Source organism: Muntiacus reevesi, chromosome 1 (genome assembly GCF_963930625.1).
Source record: "Muntiacus reevesi chromosome 1, mMunRee1.1, whole genome shotgun sequence".
Taxonomy (NCBI): domain Eukaryota; kingdom Metazoa; phylum Chordata; class Mammalia; order Artiodactyla; family Cervidae; genus Muntiacus; species Muntiacus reevesi.
The window spans coordinates 53,467,858-53,488,049 of NC_089249.1; the positions used below are offsets into that span (position 1 = coordinate 53,467,858).

A 20,192-nucleotide genomic window follows, 5' to 3' on the forward strand; every position below is an offset into this window, starting at 1 on the left:
GGGCACAGCTGCTCACTCGCTGTGTGACGGTGCCCGAGCCCCTTGCCCTCTCTGGGTCTCATCCCCTCTTCTAGCAAGTGGGGCTCTCCCGTGCCCTCCACTGTGGGCCAGGGGGGCCTGGCTGCCGCCTCTGAACACCCTTCAGGCCGGTTTGGGGGAGACTTAAAGGGAAGAGGTGTCCCCGCCCTGGGGAGCCTGGGAAACAGAGCTTCCGTCCGTCCGGCATGGACCCAGGCAGATGACGGTCAAGGCTGAGGGGGGCTGGTGGGTGGGGGGCACTCACACACACAACACAGGCCAACGGGAATCAAACCATTTATTTCACAGTTAGGGGCTGTCCCCCGGAGCCCGCTCTACACATAAACCACTTCCTGGCGGGAGGAATAACTGAAGTCACAGGAGTGACCTTTGAGAGCTGCGGAGAGCTCGTGGGTGGGGTGTCTCTGAGCGGGAGGATGGCTGGGGTGTGCAGAGGGGCAAAGTCGAATGGGACACCCCACTCTGGGGCTCCCTCCTGAAGGGGCGGTGACGGCCCGCTTCTCGAGCCCCACCCCAGGCGAGAGGGCCAAGGGTGGAAGGGGTCACTGCAGCCCCAGGGACCAGGAGGAGCCTGGGGCCCTCAGGGAGGCCAGGGCTGAGCACCAGCCCCGGCACCCTTAGTGTCTGAGCCGCCAGGGCAAGGGGCCCGAGGGTCGTCCTTGGCGGTCAGGGAGTGGCCGGAGTGAGGCTCGAGGCTTTCTAAGCCTGGAGTGACACAAGATGCCAAGAGGTAAGGACCGAGGCGGAGAGAGGCCTTAGGACCAGCCTCAGGCCGGAAGCCCGGCTCCCCCAGGCCAGGCCTGTGGACCCAGAGCAGCCTGGGCCCGGCTCTGCCCAGCGGCAGCATGGTGGGGGGGGTGGAGCTGGAGGGGGGATTTGGGGGCCTGGCAGCCTCACGGCGAGAGCAGCAGCTGGACGAGCTTCTGGAACTGCTCCCGATGCTCGTAGATGTAGACCTCAGTCTCCCAGAGGGCGTTGACCAGCACCGTGTCGTTGACCTCGTCTAGCATGATGTCCGTCCCCAGCTGGGGGTTCAATCTGTCCGGGGCAAGGAGGAGGGCTCATGACCCCAGGACACTTGGCCCGGGTCAGGGGACGAGAGCTAGGACTGGGGTGGGCTTAGGACACATAGCGGCCACTCGGGGAAAGGGCAGTCCAGCCTGGGGGCTGGAGGCTGGGGCCGGCCGAGCCCTCACCTGAAGTACTGGATGTCAACCATCTCGCACCAGGCCCGGGCCCGATCCACGGCCCGCCCGTCCGGATCCGTGCACTGGTGAGAAGAGGCCCCTGTGAGTGTTCAGCCCACACGGCACCCACAGCCCCTGTCCAGGCTCCGCAGGCCCCAGGGTGGCTTAGCTCCCCATCAGCAGGGTGACTTTGGACAAATCCCCCTGCTCTGTGCTGCGTGGCCTGTCCCAGCTCCGCAATCAGAGGGGCACGGGCCGTGGCCGGGACAGGTGGCTCAGCAGGGTCTGGGGCGGTGAGCATGCAGGGGCTGAGTGGACAGGCCTCCGTCTCCCGGCCCCCTCAGCCTTTGTCCATCTGACATTTTGGGCTTCCACATGGGCCATGCGTGAAGGAAAGAATCCTCAGCTAAACAGTAACTGAACACCCCGCTGTAGCTGGTCACCGAGGGTCTTGCCAGCACTGAGACTGTACTGGGGATCCCCCCGCCTCTGAGCGGGCTAAGGAGGGGCCATGGAGCCCTGCCACCTCCCTGACACCCAGGGTTCCCACAGGAAGCCTCACCCTGGGGCTGAGGCCCCGAGGGAGTGGGCTGGGAGAGGCCGTACTCACACAGTCCACCACCATCCTGCCCAGCTCCTTGGCCCCAAACACAGTCTTGGCCAGTTCCCAGGGGTTGCTGGGTCGGAAGACGTCCACGCAGGTCACAGGCACCTGCGGGGACCTCCCTGTCCCCAAGGAGACGACAAGGGACAGCTTCTTCACCTTGCTGTCCTGGCCCTGTGGGAGCAGGCAGGTCAGAGCGGGCCTCCCCTTGGCGGACCTCTCCACGGATGGGGACACCCAGGGGCAGAGGACGGGGGACAGAACTCTGATGGCAGCAGCACAGCTTCTCCTTTGCTTCGGAGCAAGTTCTGCTGCCAATCTTCTGGGCGACCTTGGTGACCCCCCTGCCCACTCTCCTCATTCACTAAGACAGGCGACGTCTGAGGAGCCTTCCCCATCCATCTCAGTTTCAGCGATTCCCTCTCTCCCTGCCCTTCTTCATCTGGCCTCTAGAGGGCACTCGTCTCTCTGCAGCTTGGGGCTGCCTCGGGGGCTTGGTGCTGGCGGCAGTGACAACCACAGCCAGTAGGGATATAGGACACTCACGGACAGGCATTGTCCTAGACCCTTTGCAGATACAACAGCCCCCAGGCAGGTTCTATCAGCAGCCCCAGGCAGAGGCTGGAGTGAAGCATGGGCAGAGCCAGGCCCCACACTGCCTCTCCTAACATGTGTGGGCCTTGCCCGCCTCTGCACTAGGCTCCTTGGGCTCAGGGCCACTTCTTTTCCTCCGGATCACTGACTCTGCACTGTCCCCTCCCCAAAGGCCTTGGGATGGGCTTTCTCCCTCTGTGAGCCCTTTCTGAGCCCCCAGGCCTCTGGGGGCGGGGGATGCTCCTGGGCCCTGCACCATTCTGTCACAAGCATCTGAAACACTTGGATGGACGTGTGCTTGTTTAGGGACTGTCTTCCCTAAATATGAGTGTCCCACGGGCAAGCGTGTGTCTCCAGGGCGGGCAGTGTGGCTAGGCCTGTGACTGGCACAGACCAGTCTGCATGCTGTCCTCCCCACAAACAGCAGATGCTGTTAACTGATCAGTAACACCCTTCACCACCTGGTCTGGACTGCACCTCAGAATCCCTCTTAGCACAGTGCTTTGGGCAGACACCAAGCAGGTTCAAGAGTGAGATAAAATTGCCATCAAGGGCACGGATGAATGATCGCATGAATAAAAGATACTTGCTCTCCCAGGAGTCAGTCCTTAGTAAGATTTGCAGAAACAAACTGCCAAGGGCGGTCACATCCAGCTCCCCCAGCCTGCAGTGGCTCTCACCTTGCGGATCAAGTCCTGGTTGTACTCATGGATCTCGGTCATGGCGTCCAGCGTGGGGTTGTTGGCCAGCAGCCCACCGTCCAGGAAGCGCCCGTTGGGCCGGAAGTAGGTGGGGGCTGCCCCACTGCTCCGGGCTGCCCGCCACACCAGCTGCTCTGGGGGTGGGGGAGGAGGGGGTTCAGTGGCACAAGAGATGTTGCATTTCAGATCTCAGGGTGTGTGTGTGTGTGTGTGTGTGTGTGTACACATGATGCTGTGTGAAGATGGAGAGGCTGGGGACTCTTTAGAAACAGGATGGACAAGCCATGCTTGGTGGAAGGTGGGGTGCAGCCTGCCTGAAGCCTGATGGCTCCCCAGCTCTGCCTGCCCTCAGCTGATACACTCAGGAGGGCAAACCAGGGCAATGGGTGGGATGGTGGTGGGCTGGGGGCGCCTGGCAGCCAGGCTGCGACTCCCACCCACCACCCTGCAGCTTCTCAGGCCAATCACTTCCCACAGATGCATCAAACATGGTTTTCACCTGAGGGATGCGTTGGAGGCTTGAGATTAATGTTCTGGCTGAATCGAGGCTCCCGAACACATTCTGGAGCCTCGTAATTTCGGAAGAGATGGAGTTCAGCTGGCTGCCGGTCGGACAGCGTCCCTGTGAGCATCACCCTGGAGAAACAAGAAGCAGGATGCTGAAGTCACTGACCCACCCATCCTTGACAATCCACCCTTGGCTATCCTTATCCAAACTGCCCATGCACTAATCCTTAAACCCAGTATTCCAACTTCTGGGAACCCATCCTAAGATGCTCCCACACTTGTGGGAGATGGGCACACACTAGGCTATTAATGACCTTAAAGCAAATGACTGGAAACAACTAAATGTCCATCAGCAGAAGGGTTCAGTACACCGAGGTTCAGTGGGTCTCTGCTGATGGAGAATAGGTGAGGTACTGCTTCATGTACTAATGGGTGGTCAGCACCAAGTATTTCTGTTTAAGTGGAAAAAGCAAGGTTTAGGACAGCCTGTGTATATGTGTGCATGTGTGCTAAGTGGCTTCAGTTGTGTCCGACCCTTTGTATCCCCATGGACTACAGCCCGCCAGGCTCCCCTGTCCCTGGGATTCTCCAGGCAAGAATACTGGAGTGGGTTGCCATGTCCTTCTCCAGGGGACCTTCCCAACCCAGGGATCGAACCCACATCTCCTGCACTGGCAGGCGGGTTCTTTACCACTAGCACCACCTGGGAAGCCCATGTGTAATATGCCACTATTTGTTTAAAAACAAACCCCCAAAGACTCCATGTACCTATTTGCTCCCTTCCCACCTCTAGAGGGTCAGACAGTAACTCTGGAAGAACCCATGTAACAGTGAGCTGCCTCTGGGGCACGGGACTGCCTGGGGGCTGAAACTCCCAGACTGGGGTCAGGGGAGAATTTTCAGAGTGTCATCTCTGATACTTTATCAATGTTCTGCCATGTGAGTCTACAATCTATTAAAGAAGACTCCTAACTGTCTCAAGAGACAGACATTCTTAAATACTGAGGGGAGTGTAGACTGACACAATCCCCCTGGAAACTAGGATGTATTCAGACCCTTACAAATGTCCTGGCTCTTTGATCTGGGAATTCCATTCTGGAAAATTTAGCCTAAAAGAATAATCTTAGTTACAATGAAAGCTTTTTGTTTAAGGCTATTCATGCAGTGTAATTTATTACAGTGAAAAATGAACGGTCTACATGGAAACAATAGGAGGGAGTGTCTAAACAATGGAATGTTTTGCAGCCGTTTCAAATGGCTACCAAGGAGTTTAGTCTAATACTGAAATGTATTTGTTACATTGAAAAATATAAAGAAAAGGGGACAAAAAAACTCTCTGCATAGGAAAATAAGATTAGTTTTCCACTTTGAAGAATCTTGGGGAAAGGTTATTCGAACATTTCTCCCACTGAACAAAAAACTAATGTTGGAAAAATAAAAAAATAAACAAATCTTAAAAGCATAGATGATCTGACAAAATAGAAAGGAAAGACCAGGGTAAACTAAGGATAAGCAAGGACCCAGAGAGGTAAAAGGAGCACAAACCCAGCTTTGACCTGAAGGCAGACACCAAACTGTCAATCTGAACTTCAATTGAACTGCTGATAGTCTCACTGGGCCAGATGAACAGAAGTCAAAATCCAGAGTTCACCAAGGTTAGGGATGTAATGGAAGATCCTCCCCATATTAGATTGTAACCCCAAAGGACTACCCACTTTACCTTTGGATAAGGGTAAACCAAATATAAACCTGCCTCCTTCCCACTCCTGGAAGCTGTGAGTAAAGCTGCCTGGCATTGAACAAAGGAAGGAGGAAAAAAAATCCCTGAAAATGTATAACCATAAACTAATCCTTCTGCAGATCTGTAGACTAAATTCACACCACCTGGGGGAGGGGGGAGTTCCAAAACCTTCATGCCAAGGATTTAGTTACAGTGACCTTAGATGGTACTGTACATGGGTACCTGGAAGATATAACATGAGAGAAGATACCCTCATTCTAAGCTCCATAGAATCTGCACATATTATATCTCAACATTAAGGAATACCACACAGTTTCAAAAATGATGAAGAGGGGTAACATCATGAAATAAAATGCCATGGATGAGAATAAGCATAAACCAACACAGACAGAAAAACATACTTATATAGACAGCAGTTATTTGAATCCTGAGACAAGATTATAAATCAGCTATGCTTATAATGTTGAAAGACATCAAAGACAAGCTTGATAATATTTTCAGAGAATAGAAAACTACAAGTAATGACCTAGAAGATTTGAAGATAAACCAAAGAGTACTTCTAGAAATTTAAATAAATAAATAAATACTTGAATGATTTAAATGGAAAATCAGATAATGTTAAAGAGAGACTTAGTGAATTGGAAAATAGGTAAGAAGAAATTAACCAGAATCCAACACAGATAAAATGAAAGAATATATAGGAGAAGTCAAAAGACATGAAAGACAGAAAAGCTCTAACATTTTTAATTGGAATTCCAGAAGGAGAGGCAAGAGAAATTTAGGCAGAGGCAAGGTTGAACAGATAATGACTCAGGCTTCCAGAACTGAAGAAAGACAGCAATCCAAAGATTTAAGAAGGCCAAGAAATCCAATGCAGGATAAATTAGAAGAAATTCATATCTAGATACAGCATAGTACAACTGTAGAGCACCAAAAACAAATAAACACATAAATAAAAGCACCCAAAGGAAAAAGACTACTTACTTTCAAAGGAGTGAGAGTTAAACTGAAATTGCAACAATAGATGCTAAAAGATATAGAAAGCTATCTTTCATGTTCTTCAAGAAAATCACCAGCCTAGAATTCTATACTCAACAAGAATAAGAGAGAAAGGAAAGAATGTTCAATTGATGAGGGTGAAATAAAATTTGTTTTAAATGATAAGGATGAAAAAAACCTATTTTCAAACAACTCTGCTAGTGGAGAATTCACTACCAGCAGACCATCTCTATGGGAAAAACAAAAGAATGTACTTTATGCAGAAGGAAGGTGGTTGCAGGAAAGACTGTAAAGCAAAGATGTGATACACATATATACACACATATATGCATACTCATATACATACACACATACATACCCAATGGTGTGCTGAGGCCAGCTCATACTGGCTTGTGAGAGCCTATTGCTAAATCTCATGGGCTGGTTGTTAAAATGTTGGTAGCTTGAATTCAGCCATAGTGGGAGTATTTTCACCATGGGAATTGGCAAACAATACAAACCAGGGTTTTTCCCCTGCTAAGAGATCAAGTTTACCAGTGCACCGCTAGATAAATATAAACATCAACTTCAAAAAACAGTATATTGTGAAATTTTAAAAAAAAAGATAGATTTAAAATACAGAAAAGTCATTATAAATAAGATAGGGGAAAGAAAATAGAATTAAAACATTTAAAAATCCTTGATTATCTGAGGGTGTGGGTAATGGTATCAATTAAATTTAGACTTTTACACTACACACTAAAAAAAAAAAACAGAAATGAGTGCATAAATTTCAAACTATTGGGGTTGGGGTACAGTGTAATGATTACAACTATTCAGTAAATCCAAAAGAAGGCAAGAAACACAGAACAAAATAGGATGGCATATGTCATCCCCAAAATATGAGTAATTATGTCAATATAAATGGATCAACCATATAAACTGTTAGATTAACTATATGAAGGTTTTGATAGTCAAACCAAACAGCTAAATCAGACAACTAATTAGATAACTTAAATATATTACTATGCAATAAAATCTATAAATAGACAACGCACAGATAAGATAAAGAACAAATCCAACTATATAGGCTATTTTCAAGAAAGACATCTAAAACATATGGATCAAGAAGGTTGAATTAAAGCATGAGCAAAGACATACCATGCAAATATAACCATGAAAGCTAGTATAACTATATTAATATCAGGCAAAATAAACTTTAAGGCAAAAAACATTCTTAGAGATAAAGAAAGCTGCTTCCAATCACCAGAAAGATTCCTAAAAGTTTAAATTTATATGTACTTAATCACACAGTATCAAAATATTAATGTAAAAATTGACAGAGAAGTCAAAAGACAAATTCCCAGACTGGAAGATTTTATCTTTCTCAGTAGCTGACAGAAGAAGTGGATAGAAACATTAGTATAGATACAGAAGATTTGAAACTTTTAAATAAATGTTCCTAGCCAGCATGACTTAATCAACATGTATAGATACTGGCATTCAACAAATGAAGAATCCATATTCTTTTAAATTATTCATGGTACATCTATAATAGCTGACTGTAGAAGGCCACAAATCAAGTCTCAGCAATCTTAAAGAGCATGTCCTCTGACTACAAAGAAATTAATAATAAAAAGATAAGTTGTTAATTTCTAAGTTTAGAAGCTGAGAAATGCCATTTATTAATAATAATCACAATGGTTAAAGAATAATAGTAAAAATTAGAAAATATTTTGAACTGAATAATCATATTCTAAATGCACTTATGGGATATAATTAAAGAAGGAAAATGTTTATTTCTTTTTTTTTTTTTGGTTTTTTGGCTGTGCAGCACAGCTTATGGGATCTTAGTTCCCCAACCAGGGATCGAACCCATGCCCCCTGCAATGGAAGTGTATAGCCCTAACCACTGGATCGCCAGGGAATTCTATGGAGGAAAATGTTTAGATTTACAAACACACACACATATAATATGCATACTTATATAGTACAAGAGAAAAAAAGGCCAAAAAAATCAATGAGCAAGACATTTATTTCAAGAAGTTAAAAAAAAAAACCAAAACAGCCATATAAACTTTAAAAAGTACAAGAAGGAATAAATATATGTACAGAAATTAATAAAACAGAAAATGTATATATAATAGAGAACCAATAAATAGCCCAAAGTTACTTTTTTGAAATACTAATCTAATTAAAAAGCTTGTAGTAGCAAGACTGATAACATGAAAAGTGGAGGTATAAATCATCAGGAATGAAGAGGGCCGTAGCAACATGCTTCAGACATTAAAGATAATAAGAGAATTTTTGAACAACTCTATGCCAACAAATTTAAAGATGTATATGAAATGTACATATTCCTAGAAAAACATAACTTAACCAAAACTAACTCAAAAAGACATTTGGAAACCCTGAAGAGTTTTATAAACATTAAAGAAATTGATTCCATCGTTAAAAATTTTCCTACCAAGCAAACCCCAGTACTAGATGACTTCACTGGTAAGTTATACCAAATAGTCAAGGAAGAAATAACTCACTGTTATATGAACTCTTCTGGAAAACAGGAAAAAAAAAAAAGAGAGAGATACTCCCTCAAAATCAAAACCTTGCAATCTAAAAATGGGAATAAACAGGTCAATCTTACTCATGAACATGGATACAAAAATCTTAACAAAATATGAGCATAGGGACATTTCCCTGGTGGCCCAGTGGCTAAGGCTTGTTCGCTCTCCCAATGCAGGGGGCCCAGGTTTGATCCCTAGTCAAGGAATTAGATCCCACACGTCGCAACTAAGAATTCGCATGCTGTAACTAAAAAAAAAAGAGATCCTGCGTGCCACAACTAAGATCCAGTGCAGCCAAACAAATAAATAAATATTATATATATACTTTTTAAAAGTTAGCATATTTGAGTGATTTGAGCCCATAAGAATCCTCTCTGTAAAAGGCACCAGGAAGTGAAAGCAGAGATAGATGTGGTTACGATTGAGCAACTTTCTCACACACACACACACACACACACACACACACACACACACACACCCAGGCGCACAGCAGCATTATTCACAGTAGCTAATAGATGGAAACAAACCAGACGTCCATCAAAAGATGAATGGATAAACAAAATGTGGTCTATAAATGCAACAAAATATTATTCAGTCTTTAAAGAAAAGGAAATTTTGTCACATGCTGTAATATGTATGAACCTTGAGGACATTATGCTAAGTGAAATAAGCCAGTTCTAAAAAGACAGACACTATATGGTCCCACTTACATGATGTACTTAGAGCAGTCAACTCACGCAGACAGAAAGTAGAATGGTAGTTGACCGAGGCTGGGGGAGGGGAGGGGTGGGGAGCTTCTCTTTATTGGGTACAGAGTCTCAGTTTTACAGGAAGAAAGAGGTCAGGAGATTAGCTGCAGGACAAGGTGAATATACTTATCACTACTGAACTGAAAAGTGGTTAAAGGGAAAAAATGATTAAGAGTTAATTTTATGTTATATGTATCTCGCCACAATTAAAATTTAAAAAATAAACAAATGGTATTTCTAAACACCAGTCACAATTAGAAAATGAAATGCTTAAAAATGCATAATTTACAGTAGCACAAAATATATGCAGGTACCTAAGAATAACACATGTAAGATTGCTATAGATAAAATTTTTAAACTGTACTAAGAAACTAAAAACAAATGGAATGTTTTCCTATATTCTCTAATTGGAAGACTCGGTGTTTTAATGTGTCAATTCTCCCCTAAATAAGTTTACAACAAATTATTATATCTAAAATAAGCAACAGGATCCAACTGTATAGCACAGGGAACTATATTCAATATCCTGAAATAAAGCATAATGGAAAAGAACATGTGTGGGTGGGTGTGTTAACTGAATTACTTTGCTGTATACCAGAAACTAATGAAACATTGTAAATCAAGTTTAGTAGCAATAGTAGTGTAGCCTTTCAGTCCTGACTGTTTGCAACCCCATGGACTGTAGCCTGGGTGCCAGGCTTCTCTGTCCGTGGGATTCTCCAGGCAAGAATACTGGAGTGGGCTGCCATTCCTATCTCCAGGGGGATCTTCCCGACCCAGGAATTGAACCTGGATCTCCCACATTGCAGGCAGATTCTTTACCATCTGAGCTACCAGGGAAGCTCCAAATATACTTCAATAAAAAAGTAATAAAAAAAAAGTAATCAAACAGATTCAATGTAATCACAGTAAAAATCCCAATAGGATTTGCTTTCCTGCAGAATTTGACAGTCTGATTCCATTGATACAGTTTCTATGGAAGTGCAAATAGCAACAAGTAACCTGTATCCTACACAGCACTTCTACATGCTAGGTGCTTTTCTTATAAACATAACATTTTTACTTCTCATGAAAGCCCTGGGAAGCAGGTAGTATATTATTCCCATTTTTGAGAAAAAGAAATGTCAGGGTCCATGCTCTTAACCACTTCTCTAAAGGGCCTCCAAGAATAGCCCTGAAGAAGGACAAGGTAGGAAGCCCTGCTATAAACTTGCTGTAGAATTAGGGCTCCATTTCAAAAACAGACCCAGGAAGGTTCCCAGACTCTTGGCTTGGACGCAAGGCCTGCAATATGGAGGGAAAGACAGACTTTTCACCAATGAGACTGGGGAAACTGTTTGTTCATGTGGAAAAAACAAGAAATTGGATCTCTCTTGATACAAAAATCAATTCCAGGTAGCTAAAAGACCTAAGTTAATAAAAGATTTTGATTGATAAAAGGCAGAATGAGGGAGGTTTTTTTTTTTTTTTTTTTTTTTTTTTTAGAATGAGGGAGTTTTGCGACTGGACACAGGAGACAAATTTCCTGCTTCCAGTTAGAAAGGGTTATTAAATGGATAGGAAAAGCACAAGTTATAAAAAGTAAAATATTTATAAATTCTACTGCATTAAGAACATCTGTTGATCAACAAAACATTGTAAGGAGAGTGAAAAGACAAGCCTAGAATGGGAAATTTCAAATCCATGTATCAATCAAAGGCCTAGGTTTCAAAATATAAAAAAGATAATTAGGAAGTCTCATAACCCCCAAATCACTCAACTCAACTGTGCCAAAAATGAGTAAAACACTTGAACAGGAACTTTACAAAAGAAGAAATCCAGATGGCCTTTAAACATATGAAAAGGTGTTCAACCTCACTAGTTAATCAGAAAAATGAAAATTCAAACGAACAGAGACAGCATCTTATATCCCTCCCCCAGTTTATAAAGATATAAACATTAAAAAGTTAAACTGCTTTGACAATCATCATTGTTAGCAAGAATGCAGAGCACCGTGCATGCATGCTAAGTCGCTTCAGTCGTGTCTGACTCTGCGACCCTATGAACTATAGCCCACCAGGCTCCTCTGTCCATGGTATTCTCCAAACAGGAATACTGGAGTGGGTTGCCATGTCCTCCTCCAGGGGATCTTCCCAACCCAGAATTTCGAACCCAAGTCTCTTAGGTCTCAAGTTTCAAGTCTCTTCCTGCATCAGCAAGCAGCTTCTTTACCAGTAGCACCACCTGGAAAGCCCATGTAGAGCACCAGGAACTCTCAAACATGCCTAAGGGGAGTAGAAACAGAAACCAACGCTTTGAAAAACCACGGAGCAGAATCAAAGGGTTGAGGCCATGCCTCCTCCAAGACTTGGCAGCTCTACTCCTAGGGATGTGCTCCACAGGGTCAGAAAACGAGGCCCAAAATGTCCACTGAAGACTTAAGAGGTCCAAACAGGAAAGAACCTAAGTGCCCATCAAAGGTGTTTGGAGAAATAAGCTGTGGGGGTGTGTGTAGTCACATGAGCAACGAGAATGAATGAAGCACAGAGCTTCACCCAATAGCAGGCAACAGGCTGACCAACGTGGCATTGAGGAAAGGAACGATAAAACGCAAAATGATTCCATCCAAATCCAGAGACAGGCAGAAAAGAAACCATGCTGGGGGCTGCATTCAGGTGCCGAAGTTAGATAGAAAATCTGGGAAATCCACTTCACACTAGTCAAGATAGCGGTTACCCTCGTGGGGGGTGGGGAGCGGGAGCTGTGATGGGGGCAGGGCACATGCACAAAGGCTTTTGGACTTGGCTGGTGGTCAAACATGGGTGTCTGCTTTAGATTTATTCATGGAACTGTTTAATGTACTTTTCCAAATGTTCTATTTCACCATAAAAAAGAAAAAAATGTCTAGGAATAAAATAAAAAACATTTTTCAAAACATTATCTTTCAGTTAATAAATCACGGATGATATATTTCCTCTTCTTTTTACTTTCTGTGTCTTCCAAATTTTCTTAAAAGACTATGTATTATTCTTAAATGAAAAAAAAAAAGCATTATTATGAAAATAAATCCTCCTAATCCTCCAGAGCTTGCTCACACCTCACTTCCTCCAGGAAGCCCTCCCTGACCACTTTGTCGACAATCTTTTCTCCCCCTCTTGGCCCTACAGAGACTCAGTTGCTGAACACTTTTCAGGGCCTGCTCTGAGGCAGCCACTGCGCTAGATGCTGGGGCTACAGAACAAGACCGTCACATTCCTAGTTCAGGGAGCTCACAGTCTGGCAGGCAAACAAGGCATGAGGCAGAAAATCAAGTAATTCCAGGATGGAAAATAAATACTACAAAGAAGTGGTGGTACTGCAGGTTCTTCTGGAAGCTCTTAAGCACATGGTGCTTTTCGTGGTTGCCAATTTTTTAGGTCACTTCTCTCCCAATCAGATCATAAACCTTCCCACCTGATGGTTGCATCACCACATCTCACACTCACACACACACACACACACACACACGCAGAGCTGTGCTCAGCAAGTATGTGTGTGATGGACAAGAATCAACCCGCTCTGACCCAGGGATGTGGTGTATGGATGGAAAAACATCAGACATGGGTGGAGGGTGTTCTGCACCTGCGTTCCCCAGCACCGCCCCCACCCCTCCCCGCTCAGCCTTAATCAGACCAGGGCAGGGAGCCTTCTGCCCCAGGGCCAAAAGGGGTGCATGGCTGGCACCAAAGCCCCCCAGGTCCCACCCAGGAGGCTTACTTGGGCTTCTTGACGTCTGTCATCTTGGTGTGCTCTCCAAACTCCCGCTTCAGGAACTCCTCCAGGGGCCCCGACTCGTAGGGCCGAGAGCCCCGGAAAACCTCATCCTTCATGCGAAAGTACACACCACGCATGTAGGCCATGGACTTGCCTAGGAACGAGGAGGGCGGAGGTGGGGAGAAGCCGCGAGGGCTGCCCTGACAGGGGGCCTGGGCACGGGAACAGCAGGTGCGAGCAGGCACCGACCGAGCCGAGGCCCCGGGACCCTCCTCTGCAGCCTCCCACCCAGGCAGAAATCCCCTTCAGCGGCCCCACGGCCCAGAACTTAATTTTATATTCGTAATTTGTGTTTTTTTCCTTTAATGACAGGCCCTGAACATGTAAAAGCTTATAAATCTAGATCCACCCCATCTGTCACAGAATAGAAGGACTGGCCCGGTCCCAGGGGCAGGCTGCACCTCATGGGACAAGTAAACCGCTAAGCACCCCTCAGTCAGGCCGGGGTGTGCACGCGGGGGGCTGCGGAGGAGAAGCGAGGCCCTGTGCCCACTCCGCTCCACCCCACACCCTGGACGGCCGGGCCACAGCCTCCTCACACAGTGAACACCTAACGCCCATGCGTCCCCCACGGGACCGGGGGCTCCCTGAGGTGGGGCGTGCTCCGTCCTGCCCCCCTGGCACTGATCACAGACCTGGCCGATGCCAAGGAGGGGGAGGGTCCTCTCCTGGTGCCTTCAGGTCTGGAGGACGAGTTGGAGGGCCTAGAACCCGACCCGGGCAGGGAGACTGAGGTAATTCCCGTGGGGTGGTAGCTGGCTCTGAGAGGGCCCCCTATAGGCAGCATCGCGCAGCCGGACAGCAGCTCCACGAAGGAGATATCGTGTGAGTTGAGACAAGGCCTACCCCTTGTCTGTGACTCAAGGTGGCTCCTAACAGTGAAAGGGAGGGGAACCAGCTCTGTCCTCTGCACTGGGAGGGCATCACCGTGGCCCATCCTCAGCCCTTCTCCTTCCAGCCTCAGACCCCAACAACCTCCACACCCCCAACCCCTAGAGAGGGCTTTCGGGTCCCTCCCTCCCCCATGACCTTCTCTACAAAGCTCTGAAAACAAACTCAGCCAAACCGGAGGGCCGGTCTCGGCCCCACCCCGCCCTGCCCCATGGCCCAGGGGCGGCCCTCACTGTGCAGGATGGCCAGGGCCAGGATGCCCCCGGTGCTGGTCCCCGCCACCCAGTCGAAGAGGTCCTTGGTGGCGACACCCGAGGCCTTCTCAATGGCGATGAGCAGCTGGATGATGATGAGGCCTTTCACGCCCCCTCCGTCCAGGCAGAGCAGGTGGTCATGGCTGCGGTGGAAACAGCAGCAGGAGAGAAGAGGGTCCCGTTACAGCCGGCACTTTGCGGGGCCGTGTCCCTGAGCATCTGCCCAGCATCTGCTGAGGTGCCTGCCTGGCAGCGGCTTGAGCCCTGGAGACCAAGCCCTGCAGAGCTCATGTGGTACTGGGGCCTGGGGGTGGGGGCAGGCGGTGGGCAACACAGTCAGTACAGGAGTCAAGACGGGACTTCAGGAGACCAGGGGTGCAAGAGAGAAGAGGATCCAGGCAGGTAAGGGCAGCGGGCGTGGGTAAGACCTTCTGGCCAGGTACCACCTCAACAGACACCTGGGTCTGTCTCCCAGCTCTGCGTGGATAACACAAGGCTGGGGGAAGGGCTGGTCTCCTGCAGCTGCCCCGAATGGGTGGTAAGGAAGGTCGGGCCCCTGCCTCCAGGCAGGAGCAGCAGAGGAACTGGGTGGCAGGGAGGAAGGGCCATTCGTGTGTCAGGAGCCACGGGGAGCTTCCACCAGCGTGAACTCACTTAAATGTCCCAGAGCCCTTCAAAAACCCAGACCAACTGTTTGGCCAACCCAATACACAAACACTCCCTGTGCACATCTGTGAGGGCATGACGCTCTGAGGACAGGTGGTCGCCCAATGTCACGCAGGTGGAACTGGACCCGGGTCTGATGACTCCTGGGTGATACGTTCTCCAACACATCCTGACCCATCTCCCCATGTCCCGCCATGCCCCGCCCCCACCCCAGGGGAAGAAGGCCTCCCTTCTGTGCTCAGACCTAGAACCTTCCTTCTGGTCTCTTCCTCTTTTTTAATTTTTACTTTCCAGCTGGCCACACAGCACATGTGATCATAGTTCCCTGACCAGGGATCGAACCCACGCCCCCTGCACTGGAAGCACAGGGTTTTAAACACTGGACCGCCAGGGAAGTCCTCCTCTTCGCTCTATCTCAGCTTAAAGGTCACAACTGAGAAAACTCTGCTCGATGCCATGAGGACCCTCCTGCTCAGCCTGCTCCAGCTCCACCCACTTTCTAGGTGCAGAGTTCCTCTCCCTTCTATAAGCAATCACTTTGAAGTCACTTGTTCGCTCCCTTTCTTCTCCCGCTGAGGGCAGGGCCTAGCTCCGCTTAGTGCAGCGTTGCGCATCCTATATCCCAGGCAGGTGGGAGGCACCGTCCACAGTCTGGTAAAGCGTCCACAACCGTCCCAACCCCCACAGCTGGTAAATGTGGGAGCCTGTGACACCCGCCTCCGGGGTCCCTCGTCTTTTCCTGGACAAGCTGCCCAGCCTTGCAGCAAGCCTAGAACGTGGCAGAGCAAGCTGTGCTGTTGCTGGAGGCCTGTGGGGACCCTGACCAGGGAGGCTGGAGAAAATGGGCAAGAGACCCTTCTGAAGATGTAGGGCTGGCAACGGCGGAATCAACCCGGAGAAGCAGGGCTAAGCTGTGCGGCTCGCAGACCTGCGCGGGGAGGGCCCCAGGGCGTGTCCTGACTCTCCTCACTCCTCCCCTGGGGAAGGGGAGGCTCTCAGGGTTGGACAGACTCCCCTGGCCCTGCTGGAGCACCTGCACCGTCCCTCCTCTCACTGGAAGGGACCTGTTGGTCTTCCCTCGGGAACCCCTCGGCCCCTGCACTGGTGTGTGTGTGTAGGTGTGCAAGGAGGGAAGCGTGAGAAGGCTGCTAGAGCAGGCACACTCCCAGGGTGCACGTTCCAGGGTAGCTGAGGAAACGAGTGGGCTACAGCCTCTGAGGGGAAGCCGACCCTTCAGAGGAGGAGAGGCGGAACCACCGATATGGCCACCGGGTCCCGAGAGCCGGGGCTGCCTCTGCTTCCAGGAGGGAAGGGCTTTCTCTGCAGGGGCAGGCACAGGGGTGTGGCTAGGAGAGAGTCCGTGGGGAGCAGAAAGGGCGCGGGCTGCCCTGGGCTGCTCTGACACCAACTCTGTGACCTCGAGCAAGTGACTTCCCCTCACGTTCTGTATCTGCCAAGCAAGGTTACTAATGAGTGCCTCCCGAGGAAGGTTGTTAGGAACACAGGACAGTAAAAAAAAATAAAAACAAAAACAGAGAACAGATAAACCACCTCTATTATTAAAGGGAAGGGTGGAGAGAGCACAGCCGAAAGGAGGCATGTTTGTTCTGGGAACTCGCCGAGCTGGCAGGCATGGGTTCTGACAACCGAGGTCACCAGGGACTGTCCGCGGGGACAGGGCCCAGGCCTCTCTTTGCACCCATCACCCCGGGCTGCCTCCTAGAATGGGCCTGGGTGGACAGCAGGGGCTTGGGACGCCAGCCCGCCCTACTGGCTATTGGAGCGAGGTAGGGTTGGGAGCGGGTGGAATCAGAAGGGAAGCAGGCTCAGCACTGAGGCCGCTGAGGGCTCTCTCCAGAGGGGATATGGGCCAGCTCCCCTGACGACCCAGGACAGGGGCGAGGAGAGAAGTGACAGGGCCACAGCCAGCCCCATCGTGTGACCGGGAGCCTGCAGGGTGATTGATGGAAGTAGACCCAGGCTCTCTGAAGACTCAGTCTCTTTGCTGTGAACCGCAGAGGGCGCGAGCCACCTCACAGAGCCAGATGCAGACTAACAACAGTCCCAAGCCCGCTGGGCGGCCCCGCCAGAGGCCTCCCCCGACCCCGCCCCATCCCCAACACTCACGTCCGCTTCTCGTCCCTCATGGAGCTCAGGATGAAGGCTGGCTTCCGGGCCCGGGAGATCTGTGTGATGTCCTGCAGTTCTGTGGGACACAGGGCAGGGTGGGCAGGGGCCAAGCAGGTGCTGGTCCCCCGACCCCCTCCACGGGTCCTGGGGAAAAACCTGGAGCTGTGCCTTCACCCATCTGTCCCTGGCGGGAGCATCTGCCTCCCACCCTCTGCAAGGGCTCTTCATCCCAGAATATAACTGGCCCCTTGGGGAGCAGTGAGCTTGGAATGCGGAGGGGAGCCCACTGCTCCAGGAATGGCCCCCCACCCAGCCCAGCCAGCTCTCGATTTTCCTGTTTTCCACCCAGAGCCCCAAAGCACAAGCACCCTTGCCCTGCATGCTGTGTGAGCACTTCAGAGCGTTTCTTCATGCATGCCAGCCGGTGCTGCGGACAACCACCTTCTCCAGAATCCTTATCCCCGATTTACAGATGAGGCTCGTTTAGCCTAAAGGGCTGAGTCGGGACATTCCCTGGGGTTTGACTCCTTGAAGGAACAGAGATAGCCCGACTGCTTCCCAGACATCTCTTGTTCTGATCCCAGGTCTGGAAACTTCCTCAGCTGCCTCAGAGCGGTGCCCTCACCTGCAGCATGCATGTTACGCCTGGGTCTGAGGCCCACCCCGCGCCCACTGAATGCATTACTGCTCTCCTGACAAGCAGCCTGGCCCTGCAGGGCCTCATCATCTGGATTCTGATGGGCCTGTCCCACTGCTGTGCGTGGAGTCTTAGAAGCAGCGAAGCAGGACAGCAGGCTGCCAGGCAATGTGTCTCCCCTTCACCAGGGCAAGGGGCCAGAGTGGACGAGATAAGCGCAAGCCTGGCCGGGAGAGGTGGTGGACAGAGCGCCAGGGAGCGGGACGTGTGGCTGAGACAAAGGAGAACAGGGGACTAGAGCTGCATCTAACTCAGGGCACAGCGGTCCCTGCGGCTCCTCTAGGCCCAGGGCATTACCCATCTGATGCCGCGCCCCAGGCCCACCATCCGGCCTGGCTTGGGTGACTGATTGCCTGTAAAATTGAGAGATAATGATGGGGTGGGGGGAGAGGGGCAGGGTGGAGAGATGCAGAGCCAGAGGGACTAACTATGGCTGCCTGCTCTGCCCTGTCCTGAGTTCAGGGTTGGCAAAGCTATCCTGTCTAAAGATGCTAGTGTCTGATTCTCCAAGAGTTTAAGAATAGTGCTGGCTTACGAAGGATTGGTCCCTGGCTGCCCTGTTCAGGGAACCCCCACTCCTAAACAATCCAGGGTTCAGGGTGGGCCAGGCTCACAGGAAGCCCAGGGAAGGTCTCTGCCTCCTTGGGGGCCGTCTCCATGGATACCGAGGATGCACAGGGGCAGATGCTAATTGCCTGGCTAGTAGGTCACTGAAGGGACTGGAAGAGGAGCACACTGGCCCCGGGCCTGATGGAGACGCAGCAGCATGGCAGAAAGGCTCCTGGTAGAAGCCAGAGAACCCCCAACAGCTCTGAGCCCCAAAGAGCACTCCTCGCTGCCCACCTGAGCTCCCAGGGCATAGAGAGGTCAACAAAGCGCCCACCTTATAGGTGTCCAAGGAACCCTGTCAGAGGAAAAGGACCACAGGCCATTAGCCAGGGACCCCACCAGCCTCCGGACTCTATGCGTTGCTGGCTGCCCCCCGAGGCTGACAAACGCTGCCCATTGCCCCTTGCTTCCTTTAACAACCTCTTCCCTGAGCGCTGTTTCTTTCTCTTGGGATTGCCTGACCCAGGGACCTGGGAACCAGGTGGAGAGGAGGGGGCATGGGAGGGGTCAGGCCTACCTAGGTTGTTTAAGCTGATCGGTGGGGGATGAGATCTTTCCACGGAGAAGGAGGGAGCTGCCGCGGAGCACTGCTCCATCGAGAACCCTTGCGTGAGTGGGAAGCGGTAGTCGGCCCCCACAGTTCTCAGCAGAGTGAGGAGCGCCTTCCTGGTGACGACTTGTCATGTGTGGGGAGGGGGAGATCGCACAGGATCAGAAACCAACCGGACGCAAATGAGAGGTCCCACCTTTCTGCACCTGGTCCCCTATCCCAGGCCACCTGGGGGTGGCACCTTGGCGGTGCCCTAGAGCCCACCCCACCCTGACACAGCATGTGGACTCTAGTCTGTTACACCCAAAGCAGCTTCTGGGGTCTCGAACTTGGAACATGGATGAGAAGGTTGGTGTTTGAGGAACCCCCTCTTTCCCTTCTACGCCAGTCAAGAAAGCAGGACTCCCACCTCCATGTTGAGCAATTCTCAAGGCTTTTAGAGCTCAATAGGGATGAACAGCCAGTGGGTATCTACTCCCACCTACGGATGGGATCACTGAAAACGCACATGCGCATGTATGCACGCTCGCTGGCACACACTATGAAGTATCACCCACAGCAACCTCCACAGCTCCCTGGAACCTTCCAGAGGGCTCCAGGCGGCTGGTAAGGAGGATCTGCTCTTTCCAGCCCAGAAGCCAAGGCTCACTGAGTGAGCACGCAGTGCATACACCATGCCAGTGTGCAAGGGGGGCACACGCGTCATGCACATGCCTGTGTACAAGCGGGGGGGGGGGGGGGGGCGGGCACACGTGTCACACAGCAATGCACCAGCCCGAGGCTGTTCTTACAAGCGATTCCATCAGTGAATTCTCCAAGAGTAGGGAGGAAGGCTGCCCTCACTGCCTTCCCCACTCCCACTCCAAGTCTTGGCACCCTGAGGTGGCATGGGGGTCACAGGGCAGAGGACACTGACTCGGCAAGCCCCCTAGGGCCTCA

The 20,192-nt window shown here is 50.2% G+C and overlaps 1 protein-coding gene across 5 annotated transcripts in view; it reads right to left on the bottom strand.

Annotated features, from left to right (window-relative positions):
• Window positions 1–308: 308 nt before the first annotated feature.
• PLA2G6 (phospholipase A2 group VI) overlaps window positions 309–20,192 on the bottom strand; it is a 56,081-nt gene continuing 36,197 nt past the window's right edge. For 4 of the 5 annotated variants that reach the window (XM_065943734.1, XM_065943733.1, XM_065943732.1 and 1 more), the window contains 9 exons: window positions 19,221–19,379; window positions 17,395–17,473; window positions 14,581–14,744; window positions 13,400–13,550; window positions 3,625–3,761; window positions 3,105–3,259; window positions 1,837–2,004; window positions 1,236–1,309; window positions 309–1,077 (listed from right to left, as the gene is read on the bottom strand). In XM_065943734.1, coding sequence (XP_065799806.1) covers window positions 933–1,077; window positions 1,236–1,309; window positions 1,837–2,004; window positions 3,105–3,259; window positions 3,625–3,761; window positions 13,400–13,550; window positions 14,581–14,744; window positions 17,395–17,473; window positions 19,221–19,379 — 1,232 coding nt within the window. In that variant the 3' untranslated portion in view covers window positions 309–932. The remainder of the gene's footprint in view (window positions 1,078–1,235; window positions 1,310–1,836; window positions 2,005–3,104; window positions 3,260–3,624; window positions 3,762–13,399; window positions 13,551–14,580; window positions 14,745–17,394; window positions 17,474–19,220; window positions 19,380–20,192) is intronic. The other variant, XM_065943735.1, reaches the window with a different exon arrangement.